This window comes from Ranitomeya imitator, chromosome 2, assembly GCF_032444005.1.
Source record: "Ranitomeya imitator isolate aRanImi1 chromosome 2, aRanImi1.pri, whole genome shotgun sequence".
Lineage (NCBI taxonomy): Eukaryota > Metazoa > Chordata > Amphibia > Anura > Dendrobatidae > Ranitomeya > Ranitomeya imitator.
This window is the reverse complement of record NC_091283.1, coordinates 227,618,631-227,640,065: the sequence shown is the minus strand read 5'-3', so window position 1 is coordinate 227,640,065 and position 21,435 is coordinate 227,618,631. Positions and strand designations below refer to the sequence as shown.

The following is a 21,435-nucleotide window of genomic DNA, read 5'->3' as shown; positions in this document are numbered from 1 at the left end:
ATTTTTGTCCATGCATACACACATGGTACACTATGTGCTACTATTATCTTTAATTAGTCTCTATCTTTTGTATGCTCCATGTGTGTACTATGTATGCTGCAATTATATTATCAGAATCCAGCAAAAGCAGAGTGGACCTCCTGAAACACGGGGGGATCTGAAGAGGTAGTACAACACAGTAGACCCCGTTACATCCTGACTCTTCTCCCCAAGAATCAAATGTTTCACCCCAATTGCCCGGATCTTTCCTTTTTGATTTAAGAGACGTGTTAATGGATTCAGTATCTTTAATGGACAATAACCTGTATGATTATTATCTTTTCCTAAAGAGGATGTTTGAGAAGATTGAAAGGATGTTTGAATATCCTATTTTATAGGAGACCTGGACTTTAAAGGACTTAAAAGTATTTACGGAGTCCTCGGAAGGATGATGAATAGTATCCTTGTTTTTAAAAGACTTGTTTGAGATGGAGGAAGTAGATTTATTATTAGTAATGTTAGTGAAGGTAGATTCCCCTACTTAGAGTAGGCTCAAACAAAAAAAGTGAGTTTGAAAAAGAAAAAATAAGACTCAAAACATAATAGTAGTTTTTGCTACTGACATAGGCCAACAATTAGGTAAAATTAGATTATTTCTGAAATTCAAAGAGGCTTAAAATAGACAAAGACCTAGTAGTATGTTTCAACAGCTTATTTAAAATCTGTATTATTGTCTATGTATTTATTTAACTCTGCGACCTAAATTTATATTTTATACCTAAAGCTTATATCTGAATTAAATCCTTTAAATGAGTGAATAACCACTTTCAAAAATTATTTTTAAAATAATTTAGTGTCAAAACCAAAGACACTAATATTTCAGATGAATGAGACTTATTATAAAACTCATAAAAATTCTCTGTTATCAGCCACTTTGTACTTTAGCTTTAAATATCTACTTCGGCATTGAGCGTTAGAGGCAAAAATTATATATGTGGCCGAAGGTCTTATAAAAATAATACCAAAAAAAGTGCCAAATTATCAAATCGATAATATAAGCTCCACTGAGCTGCAGACACAGTAATAGGACGACAGATCCTCCTTTAGCAACTGACTCCAGGTGCCGATAGTAGTTTCACTTGAGCCGTTTAGTAGCAAAGCAGTGACTCAAATGGCAAACAGGGTCCTTTAGTCCAGATAAAGGCTCCTAACAACCCTTTATCGGGCGGCAGCCGGTAATCAGCTAATCGCCATGGCTAAGCTAGGAGAGGGGGGAGGAGAAGAGACTCAGTGAGGCTAGCGGTCACGGTAATATATTACCTAGGTCACCTCTCCCCTTCTCACCCTCTCTTGATCTTTATTTCTGATGCTTCAAGGAAAGGCACAGAAGATCACGATCCGCCGATTCACCATGCACTAAAGTTACAGTGTCCGACGCTTCATCAAACCACAAGAAGCCGCCGGTGTTTTCCACTCAGCTATCCAAGCAGGGCTCCGGTACCACGGTTTTCAGGCTGCAGCACCACTAGATAGTGGATAGCAGCCAGAGATCAGCTATTGCTGCGCAAACAGCGATCTCGGCTGGATATACCTTCCTTGATTTTCATTAAAATAACGGGTCCCTCCTGTCACACAAAGCTATCTTCTTTATTATCAGCAGAAGTGAAGTCCTGTAAAATGGCGGCTGTCAGTTAGCGATCAGCTGTTAGCTCACCCGCAGTGTCTATGTGGCGCACTTTGTAAAATCTGATAGCTCAGGAAAAAATAGACCGATTTTGATGAAATTAGTCTTAAAATGATCCTGGGACTTAGTATAACATCTAAGAACAAATGCAAAAATGAATAAACACACTTCTTATCACGTTGCAAAAGTGTTGCCTCAGATCAGATATGAGGTAACCAACAAAAGCCTACAACCTAGGCAAAAATTAACCGATTTCAATAAAAGTCCAGAATAAAAAAGATGAATAGCAAAATCTTCTTGTCGCATTGTAGTAGCGTTGTTAGGGTTTCCTTCAGAGCTCACTGAACCTGCGTCCTACACCATTCAGGTCAGGCCACGTCCCCCATGTGTGCATTATCTTAAACATGTAGGTCTGATCCGAAGAATGGAGGATAGTCGTGCGGGTTACAATTCTTTGCTTTTGCAAATTTGCTTACTTCAGTTTATGCACAATTCATTTGGCAGCATACAGTCAGAAAATCTGACTGCACAAACCCCAACACGGAGAGAAGAGACGAGGAGATCTGACGGATTTAGAACATTTTTATTAAATCATTCAGCTTAAGGACTTTTAGTGAAGAATTTTTGTAAGTTGCTTAACTTTGCATTTAGGAAGCAAATGAATAATAAAGAAAATTTTATGTGACAGTGTACAGTACATCAGGGGTGTCAAACTGCATTCCTCAAGGGCTGCAAACAGGTCATGTTTTCAGGATTTCCTTGTACTGCACAGGTGATAATTTAATCACCTACACACATAATGATTACAGCACCTTGTGCAAAGCTAAGGAAATCTTGAAAACACGCATGGTTTGCGGCCTTCGAGGAATGCAGTTTGACACCCCTGCAGTACATGGCCTGTAAAGAGGACGTATTATTTGCTAAATAAATTGAGTGAAATACCTTGTAAAAGTCTCTGAGCTCCCCTGATTCTGACGCTCTTTTCTGTTTTCTGCTGCGACGCTGCATTGCAGAGATATTCACATTTGATTCTTTTGCTGTGCAGTATGTGACATCTCTGATCATTTTTCAACTGGGTGTTTCTTCAGAGTCTTCTCTGGCAGAGTGTGCTTTTACCCCTCCCTCGCAAAAGCTGTCAACACTGCTCGGCAGCTGATCTAGCAGTCTCCGGTACGGCTGTGCTGTGATTTGACGTGTCTGGGAGTCAGGGGTGTAGGCTATGAAGAAATGCTCAGTAGCACTACAAGCAGAGATGTCACACACTGCGCTCTAAAAGCGACAAATGTGAATATCTCTGCAATGGAGCAACACAGGACAAAACAGAAAAGAGCAGCAGAATCAGGGGAGCTCAGGGATTTTTACAAGCCATGTGAAAGCACCCTGTCATTTCCTCAAATGCTTTTAACCAGCAGATATAGGGTAATCTGCGAGTAAACAGCGATACAATGCTGTCCTTCCGCTGTACTGAGAATGAACTTTATTCGTCCTGGGAGCCACTGGCTTTCAGTCATAGACATGTGCCAGAACAGCTGCAGTCATCGCTCACAGCACTGTTAACAGCAGCTATAAGCATGCAGCGGCACACTAGACAGCTTACAGTGCACATATGTGTTGATGACAGAGCTGTCAATCAAACTACAGTGGATATCCAAAACAATGGCCTATGTCTGAGGCACTTCCAAATTAAAGCAAATATCAAAGTAGAAACAGAGCGGAAGCTTTGTGCCAATAAAAACATCGAATTTTATTAACAAAACAATAAAAAATTCTAATAAAGTCCAATAACACTCGGGATACATGAGACAGAATATACTGTCTGCTAAGGAAAATACGTACAAAACACCTATCAATAATCAAATGATCCCAAGTAATTGCAGGTAAGACCCAACAGCAATCAATGAGGCATAAATAATAAACAGCTGTATATGCAGTAAGACCATAATTATGTCATAATGGAAAAATGCCTAAGATATGTGGGCTGAAGATAATATGCCTAAAGGCCAATATAAGCAATTATATGCCACATGCCACAGCGTTAGCAAAGGATACAGTGGGATAAACATATAATAATAAAATGTATGTTGGCATACAAAAACGCCTAACACAGGGAATATGAAGGCCCTAGAGATCCTTAAATGGTGTTACTATATTCATCCATATAATGGCTGCAAAGTGCATGTAGTGCTAAAGTGCAAGGCATAGGGAGAGGTGTATTTACCTGAGAAAGCAGATCAGTAGATGGGCCCCGACGCGCGTTTCGCAGTTAAGCTTTGTCCAGGGGGATAGTCTATCCCCCTGGATGAAGCTTAACCGCGAAACGCACGCACTTTGCAGCCATTATATGGATAAATATAGTAACACCATTTAAGGATCTCTAGGGCCTTCATATTCCCTGTGTTAGGCGTTTTTGTATGCCAACATACATTTTATTATTATATGTTTATCCCACTGTATCCTTTGCTAACGCTGTGGCATGTGGCATATAATTGCTTATATTGGCCTTTAGGCATATTATCTTCAGCCCACATATCTTAGGCATTTTTGCATTATGACATAATTATGGTCTTACTGCATATACAGCGGTTTATTATTTATGCCTCATTGATTGCTGTTGGGTCTTACCTGCAATTACTTGGGATCATTTGATTATTGATAGGTGTTTTGTACGTATTTTCCTTAGCAGACAGTATATTCTGTCTCATGTATCCCCACTGAGTGTTATTGGACTTTATTAGAATTTTTTATTGTATTGTTAATAAAATTCAGTGTTTTTATTGGCACAAAGCTTCCGCTCTGTTTCTACTTTGATACAAACTACAGTGGAGTTCTTACAGCCACCACTCATTGTGTACTAAGCAGTGACTGTCACCGCTCCGGCCACATCTCTATGACTAAAAGCCTTCAGCGACTGGGAGGAACAAAATTAATTTTCTCAAGGTAGGCGCGTTTTTAATAAGGTGTGTGGAAAGCACTATAACGCTATTAACCTAATCGCGTCTGAGGACAAGACAGGTTCCTTTTAATCTATTTTTTTTAGCAGGTGCCAGGTCCTCTTTACACAGTTGGACCTTTGTTGACCCTCAACAATACGGTGCCCGAAGGGTTCACTGATAGCTGTACGACGAAAGTTCCATTAAAGCTCCCGTACTCGTATCGTGTGGGGAGCAGCTGCGTCACGTAACACTTGTCTTTACAAGCTAGTCCTTTCCAGAGCACGCCGCGCGACAAGGTGAACCGGCGAGCACCGCCTATCTCTTGGCGATTCGTCACAGACACTGCCACAGATCCTCCAGTAAGGGGCTTTTCCCACAATTCAAAATTATCCACCTGGAAGAAGACATTTATATTAAGTTCCATTATTGAACAAAAATACTAAATGTCTAATAAATGTCAAAAACAGCGCACTCCATTTACACATCATCTGTGAGGCGTGTGTGCCTGCCAGCGAGCCTTCTGTGAGGCAAGCCTGCAAGCGAGCCTTCTGTGAGGCAAGCCTGCCAGCGAGCCTTCTGTGAGGCAAGCCTGCCAGCGAGCCTTCTGTGAGGCAAGCCCGCCAGCGAGCCTTCTGTGAGGCAAGCCCGCCAGCGAGCCTTCTGTGAGGCAAGCCCGCCAGCGAGCCTTCTGTGAGGCAAGCCCGCCAGCGAGCCTTCTGTGAGGCAAGCCCGCCAGCGAGCCTTCTGTGAGGCACGCCCGCCAGCGAGCCTTCTGTGAGGCAGGCCCGCCAGTGAGCCCTCTCTGAGATGATGCATGTGACTCTGTAGTGCAGTAGCTTTTCCCCTTATTTACTACGATACAAACGGTGGACCCAGGATCGCTCGCCCTCGGCCATTATTAGGACTCCCGGAGGGGTGGCTGGCTCAGTTTCTTTGGTGGTGTGTTATGATCAGGCGACCTTGAACAGCATGAAAAAACCTTCGCTGGAGTAGTGGTAACTATACAGACCACAAACCCTGATCTTATCACAGACACTAGAAGTAGCCGTGGGGTGTGCCTATCCAGACCTAGACACCTCGACACAGCCAGAGGACTAAATATCCCTAAAGATGGAAAATAGGAAAACTATCTTGCCTCGGAGTAGACCCCCAAAGGATAGGCAGCCCCCCACAAATAATGACGGTGAGTAGGAGAGGAAAAGACACACGCAGGCGGAAAACAGGATTAGCAAAGGAGGCCACTTCTACCTAGATAGGAAAGTATAGTACAGAACACTAAGCGGTCAGTAAAAAAACTACAAAATATCCACAGCAGAAAAATACAAAAACTCCACCACCTAACTAAAGATGTGGAGAGTATATCTGCGACTCCAGCGAATCCAACCAGACTGAGAAAACAACAGGACAGTCTAAGCTGGAACAAAATAGAAACTATGAACAACACAGAAAATAGACACACAGCCTGTGTGCCTAAGAAAATGAAGCAGACACTTATCTTTAGCTGAAATGACAGCAAGCAGGAGAGGCCAGGCAGAGAACCAATACTTCCAATAGAACATTGACAACTGGCAAGGACTAATGAGTCCTGCAAAGCTAAATACCCCAGTCAGATTTGCAATTAGCAGAAACACCTGTCCAGGACTGCCGCCCAGGCACAACTGCATTACCATCAACAACCACCGGAGGGAGCCCAAGAGCAGAATTCACAACAGTGGTGCATGCTCGCTGAGAAATCTTTCAATTTAGAGAGCATGTTCTATACCAAATTTTTTTGCTTTTTTTACTTGTAGAAATAAAAGTTTTGTAGACAAAAGGCGTAGAAACACTTCGTAGAGCTAGGAGCTAATTATGTTAGATGGATGTTCCACTTCATACAAATAATCACCAATTCACTGGATGCTGATAATGTTAAGGCCCCATACACAGAGAGAGAGCTGCCGGTCATACAATACGCTGATAGAACGCTCTACCGACAGCCGTCTCTCCCATACATAGACGTGCACATGTCCTCTCTATGAGAAAGCTAAAGGCAGACATCTCTACTGGCAGTGGATCTCCAGGACACCAAGCGACCGGCATTTAGAAATCGGACATGCCGGATCTATATTGTCTCCGACAATCTATTGGCTAGTGCTCCCATATCAAATGGCTTGCCCAACATTAGATTGGCGTCAGTCCAGCCACTCAGGTCCCCATCAATCTCCCAAAGGGACGTCCTGTGTCCACAACCAAGGGGTGCTGAATAAAGCCCTGGCCATAAATTGCCCTGACGCATTACTGCCCTACAACGTGACTGGAGCAGCAGGACACTTGTGCGACCCGCAGCGCTCTATTCAACCCCTCATTGGATGGAAGGGGCTTGCTGATAATCTGTATAAATCAGAAAACGCCTAGAAATAAAGTAAACAATGTAGTCCTATTAATCTGGTTGGATTACACAGGTTGGTCTCACAGCGCGCTCCATCCTACATTACCTTCAGCACTCTGTATCCCTGAGCACCCAGGGGGTCTTGGTTAATTGCAATCACCTCCTGGTTTTGCAGAAGGGCTTTGGATCTCGGATTGATATCTCGCAAATCATTAGACATTAGTAATGGAGCCGCCATGATGGACCAGAGAGCCATTTGTGTGACTTCTTGCTCCCAACTTAAGCCAAAGTTACCGATCACAAGCTGCAAAATAACAAAAAAAGAAATCGTTATGAAGACAACACAATGATGAAAGGGAGAACAAGTCAGGTTGTAATGAGATGTAGATGAAAAGATATCGGACATTTACAGAGATTTTCAGATTATTTCTGCTTTATTGCGGCAGCAATTTTATAAAAGGGCCGTTTATGGTCAGTTTTTCAGCATATTAGTATCTCAGTAACCTGAAGCTTGGAAATCTGCCAGCAGGATGTCCCCTTCCCAAACTATTTATACAGTATGTGCATGTCACTCTGAGTCCAGAAACAACTTTACATGACCGGTCTGTGCCTCCATTACGGAGAAATCTGTATTTGAATCAATATGCAAATGAGAACAATGTGCTTTTGACACGTGGAAGCACTTCCCAACCCTCTGTCACTCCAGCTCTATTTCACGCTAAGTCCTGCCTCCTCCTACTTGACTGATAGATCATTGGTTGTGTGGTTTCAAGCAAACGAGTGGACAGGCAGGAAGGAAGAGGCAGCGTCGGCGGCACCGAGTGTAAAAAGAAAAAAACAAGAGTAAGGCTAGTGTCACACTAGCGTTTATCCAGGCTGCGGACTTCCTCAGTGAAGCCCCGCCCACTGCCGCGCCTCTTCATTCAGCTCTGCCTATGGCTGCATGCGGCGTGCGCACCCTATCTTTAACACTGGGTACGCAGGCCATGCCGCTGTACGCGGATGCCGCCGCATGCGGCGTTTTGATGGTGTGACGACCTGCGCCGAACGCAACATGTTGCATTTTCGTGCAGATGCCGCACCGTCAAAACGACGCATGCGGTGGCATCCGCATACAGCGGCATGGCCTGCGTACCCAATGTTAAAGATAGGGTCCGCACGCCGCCATAGGCGGAGCTGAACGAAGAGGCGCAGGAGTGGGCGGGGCTTCACGGAGGAAGTCCGCATCCCTCCGCAGCCCGGATAAACGCTAGTGTGAAACTAGCCTAAAAGAGGCTTGGGAAGTGCTTCCACAAGTTGAAAGCACTTTAGCCTCATTTACATATTGATTCAAAGTAATGGACCTTCTAGGTAACGGCTTTGCAGGACTGATCTTAGTGAGAGCTACATGCACATATGAATATATGGGGGAGGCGACATCCTGCTGACGGGTTCCTTGAAGGAACAAGAAATAGATTCTGGGAGATCTGAAGAGAGTGAATTACTTAATAAGCCGCTATGTGCTGACCATGTCGGGGTCGTTCCAGGCTCCCGGCCCGGCGGCAGGAACCAGCTCCTCCTGTAAAGCTGCAGTGAAATCCATCACAAACTTCACACTTGTCCAAGAGTCCTGAATATCATCAAAATTTCTCCAGGAGTTACAGTACTCGGCGACTTCAGTGTAATTCACCTACAGGGCGGAAAAGTGGAAGAATGGAAACTAATTCTGCAAACGATGGTGAGGGGTGCGTGTGATCATCACTCAGGCTGACGAGGGAATGGTCACTCCTCCTTCCCAAAGAAGGTCCTAGCACCTCATACCTGGAAACGGATATACGCAGCAAAGAAATCCAAGACGCAAGGATGGATGAATCACAGAGCAAAATAATCGTTATTGTGTATATGCAAATTACAACGTAGTTGACCACCACACCGACAAAGCCACCCGCCACAATGACAACGCTGCCTGCCTCAACGACAACATTGCCCGTCACAATAACAATGCCGCCTGCCACACCGACAACACTGCCCGCCACAATGACAACGCTGCCTGGCTCAATGACAACATTGCCCGCCACAATGACAATGCCGCCTGCCACACCGACAACACTGCCCGCCACAATGACGCCGCCTGCCTCAACGACAACACTGCCCGCTCCAATGACAACGCCGCCTTGCCTCAACGACAGCACTGCCCGCCACAATGACGTCGCCTGCCACACCGACAACACTGCCCGCCATAATGACAACACCGCCTGCCTGAACGACAACATTGACCGCCACAATGACACCACCTGCCTCAACGACAACATTGCCCGCCACAATGACACCGCCTGCCTCAACGACAACACTGCCCACCACAATGACACCGTCTGCCTCAACGACAACATTGCCCGCCACAATGACACCGCCTGCCTGAACGACAACATCGCCCGCCACAATGACACCGCCTGCCTCAACGACAACATTGTCTGCCTCAATGACAACACTGCCTGCCACAATGACAATGCCGCCTGCCACACCGACAACACTGCCCGCCACAATGACGCCGCCTGCCTCAACGACAACACTGCCCGCCACAATGACGCCGCCTGCCTCAACGACAACACTGCCCGCTACAATGACGCCACCTGCCTCAACGACAACACTCTAATAGACATGTGCACAGCTCAATAGCGTGGTGCCAAGGTAGGTTCCCAAACCTTACTGACATATGTAACAAGAACCTGGCACTCAACTCTTTCTATGCAAGTGGTTTTATTCCATTCCAAGCGGTAATACAGTAACAGTAAAACGTTTCGGTCATAAACAGCGACCTTCATCAGTTACTGTGAATACAGATGATATTACAAAATTAATAAATGGAAAAAAAAAATATATAGAAAAATACATAAAATAAAGTATATACAAATATTGCATGGCAATAACGAAGTTCAATGGGAAAAAGAAAATTGTGGAGAAGTGAATCCGGGCACAGTTGTGAAAGATGATGGACACTGGACAAAAATACGTACCGTACTGTGAGTGGTAGAGTGGTGAGTATTTACACCCATGAAGACGGGTGAACTAAGATAATTGGTATTAGTATCTGAAATACAATGGGGATAGGTGCACTAAATGAGCAGGTAATAGCGGTGCATCAACATGGTGTGAATAACGTATGACAACATACCCCTTGGGTGGAGGACATAGGCTAGAGGAATGTACTGAATGCAGCCTATAGTAGAAAGGTAACATATATATTGTAGTATCTCTAATAATGGCAGCGGCGTAGGTGGTGGTGAAATGTCAGGATAACTTACCAGGTGGCGATGCTGCAGACGCGGAGTGGTCTTTACTGTCTGCACAAATCCCCTATACAATGTAAACTGCTGCGAGATACAGTGGCATGTAAAAGTTTGGGCACCCTTGGAGATTTGTGAGCTCAGATAACTGACCAAGGTTTCAGACCTTATTTAGCCTGCTGGGGGTATGACTTGGTTACTACCATTGTTAGGAAAGGCCAGGTGTTCAAAATCTCCCAGCTTTGTAGAAACCCAGCCTCCTCTAACCTTGTGCCACAAAACAGCAGCCATGTGTTCTCCTAAACAGCTGCCTGGCACTCTGAACATGAAAATGGTGGAGGCGACAACGCAGGAGAAGGCGATAAGAATATAGCAAAGCATTTTCAACTTGCCCTTTCCTCAGGTCGAAATGTAATTAAGAAATGTCCGTTACCAGGAACAGTGTAGGCCAAGATAAGGTCTGGAAGACCAAGCTGTGATACTCGCAAAAGGGGGTGTTATCAGGTACTAACAATGCAGGGTACACGAACTTTTGCATCGGCTCATTTTCCTTTTTGTAATTTTGAGTGATTTGAGCATTTTTGTTTGCTTAAAATACAAAGAAAATGCTTCAACTTTAACTAGGTCTTTAAGAGATCATTTCATCTTAAACTTACTTAACTGTTAACTATAACAGTAATTTTGATCAGAGGTGCCCAAACATTTACATGCTGCTGTATTTTGGCACTATAGAAATTAGAAATTATCATCACAACGCCAAATCGTTAGAGGTGTAGTATCAATAAATGGCCACACGAGGGCAGCAAACACATACAGATACAAGTGCACACACCCTGTGACAGATCGGCTCACTCGGAGGTATACACAGGTACACTGTTTCTTTAAATCAAACTGGCTTACTATATACACGTGGCATAAACCAGTGCAAACTGAAAAATAAACACGGCCCTTTGCCCAAAACAGGAAAAGAAAACAACATGGTGTTCAGTATCTTCGGCTGCTCAGGATATAACAACCGAGTTCAGTACAGTTCAACAAAAACACTTCTCTAGAGCTCCGTCTGCGATTGTTAACCTGTTAAATTCTGCTGTCAACCTCTGACAGCGGCATTTAACTTGCGCCAACAAGCGAGCGTGTGCTTACTTCCGCCAGTCAGCCCGTGATGTGATCGCAGGTCGCCAATGGGTTGTCATGGCACATGGCAGCCGGTACCTTCATAACTGTCATTACGGAGCTCCTTTGTCCGGGCTTCACAGGAGACCGTGATTTCTGCCATATGCAGAGATGCTTAAGTTATTTGCTAAATAAATAAATAAGTTCAAAGCACCCGTCTTTCCCGCTAGTGAAAATAAAGATATGAAAAAAAAAAAATACACATTTGGTATCGCCGTGTTCCATCAAAGTCAGATCCATCAAAATCTAAACACAATTAACCCGATCGGTAAACACCGTAAACGGCAAAAATTCAAGAATGCCAAAATTAAATTTTTCTAGTTGCCACAATTCCACAAAAAATGCTGCAAACAGTCATATCTATCCCAAAATGGTACTAATAAAAACGTCATCTCACCCCCCCAAAAAAACAAACCATCATACTACAGCTTCATTGGTCAAAAAATAAAAAGGTTTCATATCTCGGAAAATGGTGAAAGCGCCACAAATTTTTATTTTTTTTTGCACCACTAAAATACCATATATACTCATATATAAGCCGAGATTTTCAGCACATTTTTGTGTGCTGAAAATGCCCCCCCTCGGCTTATACACGAGTCATTGCCAGACAGCCGACGGGGTAGGGGGAGCAGCAGCAGGAGCCGGCGGCTGTGACATCATACTCACCCTCCTCGCACGGTCCTGCACGTCCCTGCATCTCCATTGTCCGTCACCGGCTGCTCTCCTATCTTCTGCTCAGCGGTCATGTGGTACCGCTCATTAAGTTAATGAATATGTATGCATCTCCACTCCTATAGGCCTATACTCCTTTAGGCATTACCTTAATGAGTGGTGCCACATGACCGAGAGAGGAGAGCTGCCGGCGCCAAACAATGGAGATGCAGGGACGCGCAGGACCGCACGAAGAGGGTGAGTATGATGGGGAGGACACGGAGCCATGCATACAAGGGGGAGGACGGAGGACGACGCGGAGCCATGCATACAAGGGGGAGGACGGAGGAGGACGCTGAGCCATGCATACAAGGGGGAGGACGGAGGAGGACGCTGAGCCATGCATAGAAGGGGGAAGACATCCAGCCATGCATACAAGGGGGAGGAAGGGGAGGACGCCCAGCCATGCATAGAAGGAAGAGGACACCGAGCAATGCATACAAGGGGGAGGACGCCCAGCCATGCATACAAGGGGGAGGACGCCGTGCCATGCATAGAAGGGGGAGGATGCCTAGCCTTGCATACAAGGGGGAGGACGCCGAGCCATGCATAGGAAGAGGACGCCGAGCCTTGCATACAAGGGGGAGGACGCCGAGCCATGCATAGAAGGAAGAGGACGCCGAGCCTTGCATACAAGGGGGAGGACGCCGAGCCATGCATAGGAAGAGGACGTCGAGCCTTGCATACAAGGGGGAGGACGCCGAGCCATGCATAGAAGGAAGAGGACGCCGAGCCTTGCATACAAGGGGGAGGACGCCGTGCCATGCATAGAAGGGGGGAGGATGCCTAGCCTTGCATAGAAGGGGGAGGACGCCTAGCCATGCATACAAGGGGGAGGACGCCGTGCCATGCATACAAGGGGGAGGACGCCGAGCCATGCATAGGAAGAGGACGCCGAGCCTTGCATACAAGGGGGAGGACGCCGAGCCATGCATAGAAGGAAGAGGACGCCGAGCTTTGCATACAAGGGGGAGGACGCCGAGCCATGCATAGAAGGAAGAGGACGCCGAGCGTTGCATACAAGGGGGAGGACGCCGAGCCATGCATAGAAGGGAGGACGACAAGCCTTGCATAGAAGGGGGAGGACGCCCAGCCATGCATAGAATGGGGAGGATGCCTAGCCATGCATAGAAGGGGGACGACGCCCAGCCATGCATAGAAGGGGGAGGACGCCCAGCCATGCATAGAAGGGGGAGGACGCCCAGCCATGCATAGAAGGGGGAGGATGCCCAGCCATGCATAGAAGGGGGAGGACGCCCAGCCATGTATAGAAAGGGGAGGACGCCCAGCCATGCATAGAAGGGGGAGGACGTCGAGCCATGCATAGAGGGGAGGACGACAAGCCTTGCATAGAAGGGGGAGGACGCCCAGCCATGCATAGAAGGGGGAGGATGCCTAGCCATGCATAGAAGGGGGACGACACCCAGCCATGCATAGAAGGGGGACGACGCCCAGCCATGCATAGAAGGGGGAGGACGCCCAGCCACACATACAAGGGGGAGGACGCCCAGCAATGCATACAAGGGGGAGGATGCCCAGCCATGCATAGAAGGGGGAGGACGCCCAGCCATGCATAGAAGGGGGAGGACGCCCAGCCATGCATAGAAGGGGGAGGACGCCCAGCCATGCATAGAAGGGGGAGGACGCCGAGCCATGCATAGAAGGGGGAGGACGCCGAGCCATGCATAGAAGGGGAGGACGCCGAGCCATGCATACAAGGGGGAGGATGCCTAGCCATGCATAGAAGGGGGAGGACACCGAGCCATGCATAGAAGGGGGAGGATGCTGAGCATTGCATAGAAGGGGGAGGACGCCCAGCCATGCATAGAACTAGGAGACCAGGGAAGCCACACATAGCAGTACAGGGATGAAGGGACAATGCATACCTGGCTTATACTCGAGTCAATAAGCTTAGCCAGTTTTCCGTGGCAAAATTAGGTGTCTTGGCTTATACTGGGGGTCGGCTTATACGGTAATAAAAAACTGGACATGTTTGGTATCTCTTTAATCTTACTGATGAGAACCATATCACATGGTCATTTTTACCACAAAATGTACACTGTAAAATCAATTCCCAAAAAATGTCAGAATTGTGTTTCTTTTACAATTTCACTGCATTTTGAATTTTTTTCGAGTACATGATGTGGTAAAATGAATGGGGTTGTTAAAAATTACAACTTGTCCCACAAAAACGAGCCCTCATACATCTATATGGAAGCAAAAATAAAAAAGAGTTATGGTTCTGGGAAAAGGGGAGGAAAAAATGGAAACGATACAACAAACATGGTTGTGAAGGGTCAGAATTGGAGGCCCACGTTGCCCGTCACGTCATTAATCCACCACTGCCATCACTGACAGCTACGAACGTGGCTTCCATATCTCACGCAGGCTGTGTCACATTAGAGGAGACATCTTTCTTTTGCATTATTTTTCACATACCTTTGTTAAACGACGAGCATAAAATGGCCACTCACAAGAATACATTATATTTCTCCCTGTACGGTTCAACGCTATGGACATGCGGCGGTAACCTGCAAAAATATAAGAAAAAGGCACTGGTTGGTTATAACCCCAGAGCAGAAGCTTCATGTGACAGGTAAGAAACACAGAGCTGGAGAAAGTACAGTGTTCAGTGAGTCCCTATGTCCGGGACCATGTCCTAGCGACATAATCCTGTTCCAGCATCGGTCACTGCAGAGCCGCACAATAACGACAGTCCGCTCCACATCTGCTCTCTGGGGGCTAGATGGCGGAAATCTCCAATACCTTGTCTGGCCAAAGGGGCGTCATCTCCCCCGGATCAATCGTCTCGCTGATAATATTATATTGCCCCGGTGGGCGTGTGACATGCTGCCAATCATGATCCTCACGACCATGGGATGTGGTATTAGGATTAGTGAGACGATTGGTCTGAAGAAAGAAAACAAACCCTCAAATAGTTGCAATGATTTGCATATCCCTGGCCAAAATAAGGCTTATGGAAATTAAAGGGCCACTGTCACCCCCCTCCAGCCGTTATAAACTAAAAGAGCCACCTTTTTCAGCAGTAATGCTGCATTCTAACAAGGTGGCTCTTTTAGTTTTTGTTTCTGTTATTGCCCCAATAAATGTATTTATAATTCTGCTGAAATACCTGTCTTTGTCCATGGAGGCGGGACTGAAGCCTCCTCTTAGAAGCCCAACTGCCGTCAGTCATCTCTTGTGTAGATTTTCGCCGCCCCCTCAGTGCTGTTATTGTGCGAATTCCGGCGCCTGCGCTCTGCTCTTCTGCCTTGCGCAGGCGCATAGAGCATTTGCCGTCCTAGCGCTGGTGCCGGGTTCCGTTCTGCGCCTGTGCGGGAAGTGCGGCCACCCTGGTACTGAATCCCTGCCCCGCACTGTGTTATGCATTATGCACAGTGCGGGGCTGGGATTCCTGGGCATGATGGGGAGGCGCACTGCGCTTCTCAGACGCTCCCCAGGTCCCCCGCCTTTCAGCGTTGCCGGAATATACAGGTATCCTTGCCGGCGTTTGGAACAGCCGCACAACGCTGGAAGGCGGGGGACCTGTGGAGCGTCTGACAAGCGCAGTGCGCATGCCCAGGAATCCCAGCCCCGCACTGTGCATACTGCATAACACAGTGCGGGGCGGGGATTCAGTAACAGGCTGGCCGCACAGGCGCAGAAAGGAACCCGGCACCAGCGCTCGGACGGATAATGCTCTATGCGCCTGCGCAAGGCAGAAGAGCAGAGCGCAGGCGCCGGATTTCATACAATAATAGCGCTGAGGGGGCAGCGAAAATCTACATAAGAGATGACTGACGGCAGTTGGGTGCTTCTAAGAGGAGGCTTCAGTCCCGCCTCCATGGACAAAGATAGGTATTTCAGCAGAATTATAAATACATTTATTGGGGCAATAACAGAAACAAAAACTAAAAGAGCCACCTTGTTAGAATGCAGCATTACTGCTGCACAAGGTGGCTCTTTTAGTTTATAACGGCTGGAGGGGGGTGACAGTGGCCCTTTAAACAGAAAACAAAACAAAGGAGCTTGTTGGAAGCAACAAGGGGGCTTGGCATGTGGGACACGGGGAATCCAGTAAAATGAAGCTCCAGCTCAAAAAAATGGTAGACGAAAGCTGATGGCAAAGATGGCACCCACTGCAGAGGGGAGTGAAGTATCAGAATCAGGACAGTCCCCGAACGTATTAGATTGGAAGGCGCTTCACGAAAATCAGTTATAAAAAGAAACAGTGTTTTTTTAAATCATAAATCAATAGCTCATGTGAAAGTGTGAAACTTTGTAATATATCTTATCAGAGAAATCTACTTCTTTCTCATTCTGGACTGATCATTTATACTCAATACATGAGTAAAATCTGCCTCAGTGAATACAATAGATGACAGTTGTTGCTTATAAAAAATTCTATGGAGAACTGTACCTACTGTTTCAGGAGAACTTGAAGAATGTCCCTGTCTCTCGCCAGTTCCTCACACCTCAGGAGTGCATGCAGCAGAATGTCTGTCTCTAGCTCCTCCTACCTCAGGAAAATTGGAGAAGAATGTCTGTGTCTGCCTCTAGCTCCTCCCACCTCAGGAGAATTTGCAGCAGGAAGTCTGTCGGCCCCTAGCTCCTCCCACCTCAGGAAAACTTGCAGCAGAATGTCTGTGTTGGCCTCCAGCTCCTCCATGCAGCAGGTTATCTGTGTTGGCCTCTAGCTCCTCCCACCTCAGGAGAACTTGCAGCAGGATATCTGTGTCAGCAGGATGTCTGTGTCGGCCTCTAGCTCCTCCTACCTCATGAGAACTTGCAAAAGGATGCTCTAGCTCTTCCCACCTCAGGAGAACTTGCAGAAGGATGTCTGTGTCGGCCTCTAGCTCCTCCTACCTCAGAAGAACTTGCAGCAGGATGTCTGTGTCACCCTCTAGCTCCTCCTACCTCAGAAGAACTTGCAGCAGGATGTCTGTGTCGGCCTCTAGTTCCTCCTACCTCAGAAGAACTTGCAGCAGGATGTCTGTGTCGGCCTCTAGCTCCTCCTACCTCAGAAGAACTTGCAGCAGGATGTCTGTGTCACCCTCTAGCTCCTCCTACCTCAGAAGAACTTGCAGCAGGATGTCTGTGTCGGCCTCTAGCTCTTCCTACCTCAGGAGAACTTGCAGCAGGATATCTGTGTCGGCCTCTAGCTCTTCCTACCTCAGGAGAACTTGCAGCAGGATGTCTGTGTCGGCCTCTAGCTCTTCCTACCTCAGGAGAACTTGCAGCAGGATGTCTGTGTCGGCCTCTAGCTCTTCCTACCTCAGGAGAACTTGCAGCAGGATGTCTGTGTCGGCCTCTAGCTCTTCCTACCTCAGGAGAACTTGCAGCAGGATGTCTGTGTCGGCCTCTAGCTCTTCCTACCTCAGGAGAATTTGCAGCAGGATGTCTGTGTCGCCCTCTAGCTCCTGCTACCTCAGAAGAACTTGCAGCAGGATGTCTGTGTCGGCCTCTAGCTCCTCCTACCTCAGAAGAACTTGCAGCAGGATGTCTGTATCGGCCTCTAGCTCCTCCTACCTCAGAAGAACTTGCAGCAGGATGTCTGTGTCGGCCTCTAGCTCTTCCTACCTCAGAAGAACTTGCAGCAGGATGTCTGTGTCGGCCTCTAGCTCTTCCTACCTCAGGAGAATTTGCAGCAGGATGTCTGTGTCACCCTCTAGCTCCTCCTACCTCAGAAGAACTTGCTGCAGAATGTCTGTCGGCCTCTAGCTCCTGCTACCTCAGAAGAACTTGCAGCAGGATGTCTGTGTCGGCCTCTAGCTCCTCCTACCTCAGAAGAACTTGCAGCAGGATGTCTGTGTCGGCCTCTAGCTCCTCCTACCTCAGAAGAACTTGCAGCAGGATGTCTGTGTCGGCCTCTAGCTCCTCCTACCTCAGAAGAACTTGCAGCAGGATGTCTGTGTCGGCCTCTAGCTCTTCCTACCTCAGGAGAATTTGCAGCAGGATGTCTGTGTCACCCTCTAGCTCCTCCTACCTCAGAAGAACTTGCTGCAGAATGTCTGTCGGCCTCTAGCTCCTGCTACCTCAGAAGAACTTGCAGCAGGATGTCTGTGTCGGCCTCTAGCTCCTCCTACCTCAGAAGAACTTGCAGCAGGATGTCTGTGTCGGCCTCTAGCTCCTCCTACCTCAGAAGAACTTGCAGCAGGATGTCTGTGTCGGCCTCTAGCTCCTCCTACCTCAGAAGAACTTGCAGCAGGATGTCTGTGTCGGCCTCTAGCTCTTCCTACCTCAGGAGAACATGCAGCAGGATGTCTGTGTCGGCCTCTAGCTCTTCCTACCTCAGAAGAACTTGCAGCAGGATGTCTGTGTTGGCCTCTAGCTCTTCCTACCTCAGGAGAAATTGCAGCAGGATGTCTGTTGGCCTCTAGCTCCTCCCACCTCAGAAGAACTTGCAGCAGGATGTCTGTGTCGGCCTCTAGCTCTTCCTACCTCAGGAGAACATGCAGCAGGATGTCTGTGTCGGCCTCTAGCTCTTCCTACCTCAGAAGAACTTGCAGCAGGATGTCTGTGTTGGCCTCTAGCCCTTCCTACCTCAGGAGAAATTGCAGCAGGATGTCTGTTGGCCTCTAGCTCCTCCCACCTCAGAAGAACTTGCAGCAGGATGTCTGTGTCGTCCTCTAGCTCTTCCTACCTCAGGAGAACATGCAGCAGGATGTCTGTGTCGGCCTCTAGCTCTTCCTACCTCAGAAGAACTTGCAGCAGGATGTCTGTGTTGGCCTCTAGCTCTTCCTACCTCAGGAGAAATTGCAGCAGGATGTCTGTTGGCCTCGAGCTCCTCCTACCTCAGAAGAACTTGCAGCAGGATGTCTGTGTTGGCCTCTAGCTCTTCCTACCTCAGGAGAACATGCAGCAGGATGTCTGTTGGCCTCTAGCTCCTCCCAACTCAGAAGAACTTGCAGCAGGATGTCTGTGTTGGCCTCTAGCTCCTCCCACCTCAGAAGAACTTGCAGCAGAATGTCTGTGTCGGCCTCTAGCTCTTCCTACCTCAGGAGAACTTGCAGCAGGATGTCTGTGTTGGCCTCTAGCTCCTCCCACCTCAGAAGAACTTGCAGCAGAATGTCTGTGTCGGCCTCTAGCTCTTCCTACCTCAGGAGAACTTGCAGCAGGATGTCTGTGTTGGCCTCTAGCTCCTCATCCCCTTATCATAACATTTTATAATCACCAACAGTGCTCTCCTAACTCAATAATGTGAACATCTTTTATCAATGTATACAGGTTTTACCAAGGAACTGAGGGGGAAAGATAAGTCCCAGAGGAGAAAGAAGCGAAGTTCTCTCATCAAATAAATTCCAGTTTTGTATTTTCATGTGCACTATCAATTTATGAAATAACAATTATGAGGACGGTTAAGGCTAGTGCACACAGAGCATTTGTTTTCAAAATGGTCTTTCATGCATAAAAAAGAAGCGTTTTACACTACCAACAAAATGAATGACATTTCTGACATTTCATGCACATGCTGTTTTTCCTTGCGCATTTTAAACCATGTGATTCTTTATTAAATTCTGTGTGTTTGCAGTCTTTTTACTCACTGAAATGAAAGCATAAAAACGCATTAAAAATGTAAGTATTGTATGCTGTATTTTTCCTACAAAGACACGTTTTTAGTGCAAATACTTCTTCATCCAACGTGTCTGGGGATGAGACCACGCTTTTACTGGTTCTTGACCCGTCACTGGAATTATTTTTCATTTACATGGATTAAAACCTTGTGCAATTGCTGCTGCTCTGCTTGGGAATCGCTTTCCTTCCTTCTGTCCCGAAATTGTGCCCCAGGTAATAAAGAAGCAGATCCTCTGTGGGCGTTTGCTTTTCCTCCCTTGTTCTGTGCTTCTTTATGATCTGGGGCAGAACTTTACAATGGACGGGAATAAAAGGAAAACTCTGCCCAATCAGCAGAACAGCGGCAATTTCAGGGGGCCCAGTTTACATTCACAACCCCAGTGCAGGCTTCTCTTTACAGCCGCTCTGGATGTTTTTACCGGCGGACATCCTGAAGAATGTGTCATCTAGAACATTAGAATGATACAATATTTCCACTCTCATCGTCTTCTATAACATTAGAATGATACAATATTTTCCCTTTCACTGTCTTCTAGAACATTAGAATGATACAATATTTCCGCTCTCACCGTCGTCTAGAACATTAGAATGATACAATATTTCCCCTCTGACCCTCTGACCGTCGTCTAGAACATTAGAATGATACAATATTTCCCCTCTCACCGTCTTCTAGAACATTAGAATGATACAATATTTCCCCTCTGACCCTCTGACCGTCGTCTAGAACATTAGAATGATACAATATTTCCCCTCTGACCCTCGTCTAGAACATTAGAATGATACAATATTTCCCCTCTCACCGTCTTCTAGAACATTAGAATGATACAATATTTTCCCTTTCACTGTCTTCTAGAACATTAGAATGATACAATATTTCCCCTCTCACCGTCTTCTAGAACATTAGAATGATACAATATTTCCGCTCTCACCGTCGTCTAGAACATTAGATTGATACAATATTTCCCCTCTCAACGTCGTCTAGAACATTAGAATGATACAATATTTCCCCTCTCACCGTCATCCAGAACATTAGAATGATTCAATATTTCCCCTCTCACCGTCGTCTAGAACATTAGATTGATACAATATTTCCCCTCTCACCGTCTTCTAGAACATTAGAATGATACAATATTTCCGCTCTCACCGTCGTCTAGAACATTAGAATGATACAATATTTCCGCTCTCACCGTCTTCTAGGATATTAGAATGATACAATATTTCCCCTCTCACCGTCTTCTAGAACAGGGGTCCCCAACTCCAGTCCTCAAGGCCCACCAACATGTCATGTTTTCAGGATTTCCTTAGTCTTGCCCAGGTAATAATTGCATCACCTGTGCAATGCAAAGGAAATCCTGAAAACATGACCTGTTGGTGGGCCTTGAGGACTGGAGTTGGGGACCCCTGGTCTAGAACATTAGAATGATACAATATTTCCGCTCTCACCATCTTCTAGAACATTAGAATGATTCAATATTTCCCCTCACCGTCGTTTAGAACATTAGAATGATACAATATTTCCCCTCTCACCGTCGTCTAGAACATTAGAATGATACAATATTTCCCCTCACCGTCGTCTAGAACATTAGAATGATACAATATTTCCTCTCTCACCGTCTTCTAGAACATTAGAATGATACAATATTTCCCCTCTCACCATCTTCTAGATCATTAGAATGATACAATATTTACCCTCACCGTCTTCTAGAACATTAGAATGATTCAATATTTCCCCTCTCACCGTCGTCTAGA

At 46.6% G+C, this 21,435-nt stretch overlaps 1 protein-coding gene across 3 annotated transcripts in view; it reads right to left on the bottom strand.

The window, feature by feature from the left end:
• Positions 1-2,232: 2,232 nt before the first annotated feature.
• GLA (galactosidase alpha) overlaps positions 2,233-21,435 on the bottom strand; it is a 104,804-nt gene continuing 85,601 nt past the window's right edge. For 2 of the 3 annotated variants that reach the window (XM_069748667.1, XM_069748668.1), the window contains exons 4-7: positions 14,551-14,642; positions 8,472-8,633; positions 7,071-7,268; positions 2,233-4,990 (exon numbers count right to left, since the gene is read on the bottom strand). In XM_069748667.1, coding sequence (XP_069604768.1) covers positions 4,718-4,990; positions 7,071-7,268; positions 8,472-8,633; positions 14,551-14,642 — 725 coding nt within the window. In that variant the 3' untranslated portion in view covers positions 2,233-4,717. The remainder of the gene's footprint in view (positions 4,991-7,070; positions 7,269-8,471; positions 8,634-14,550; positions 14,643-21,435) is intronic. The other variant, XM_069748669.1, reaches the window with a different exon arrangement.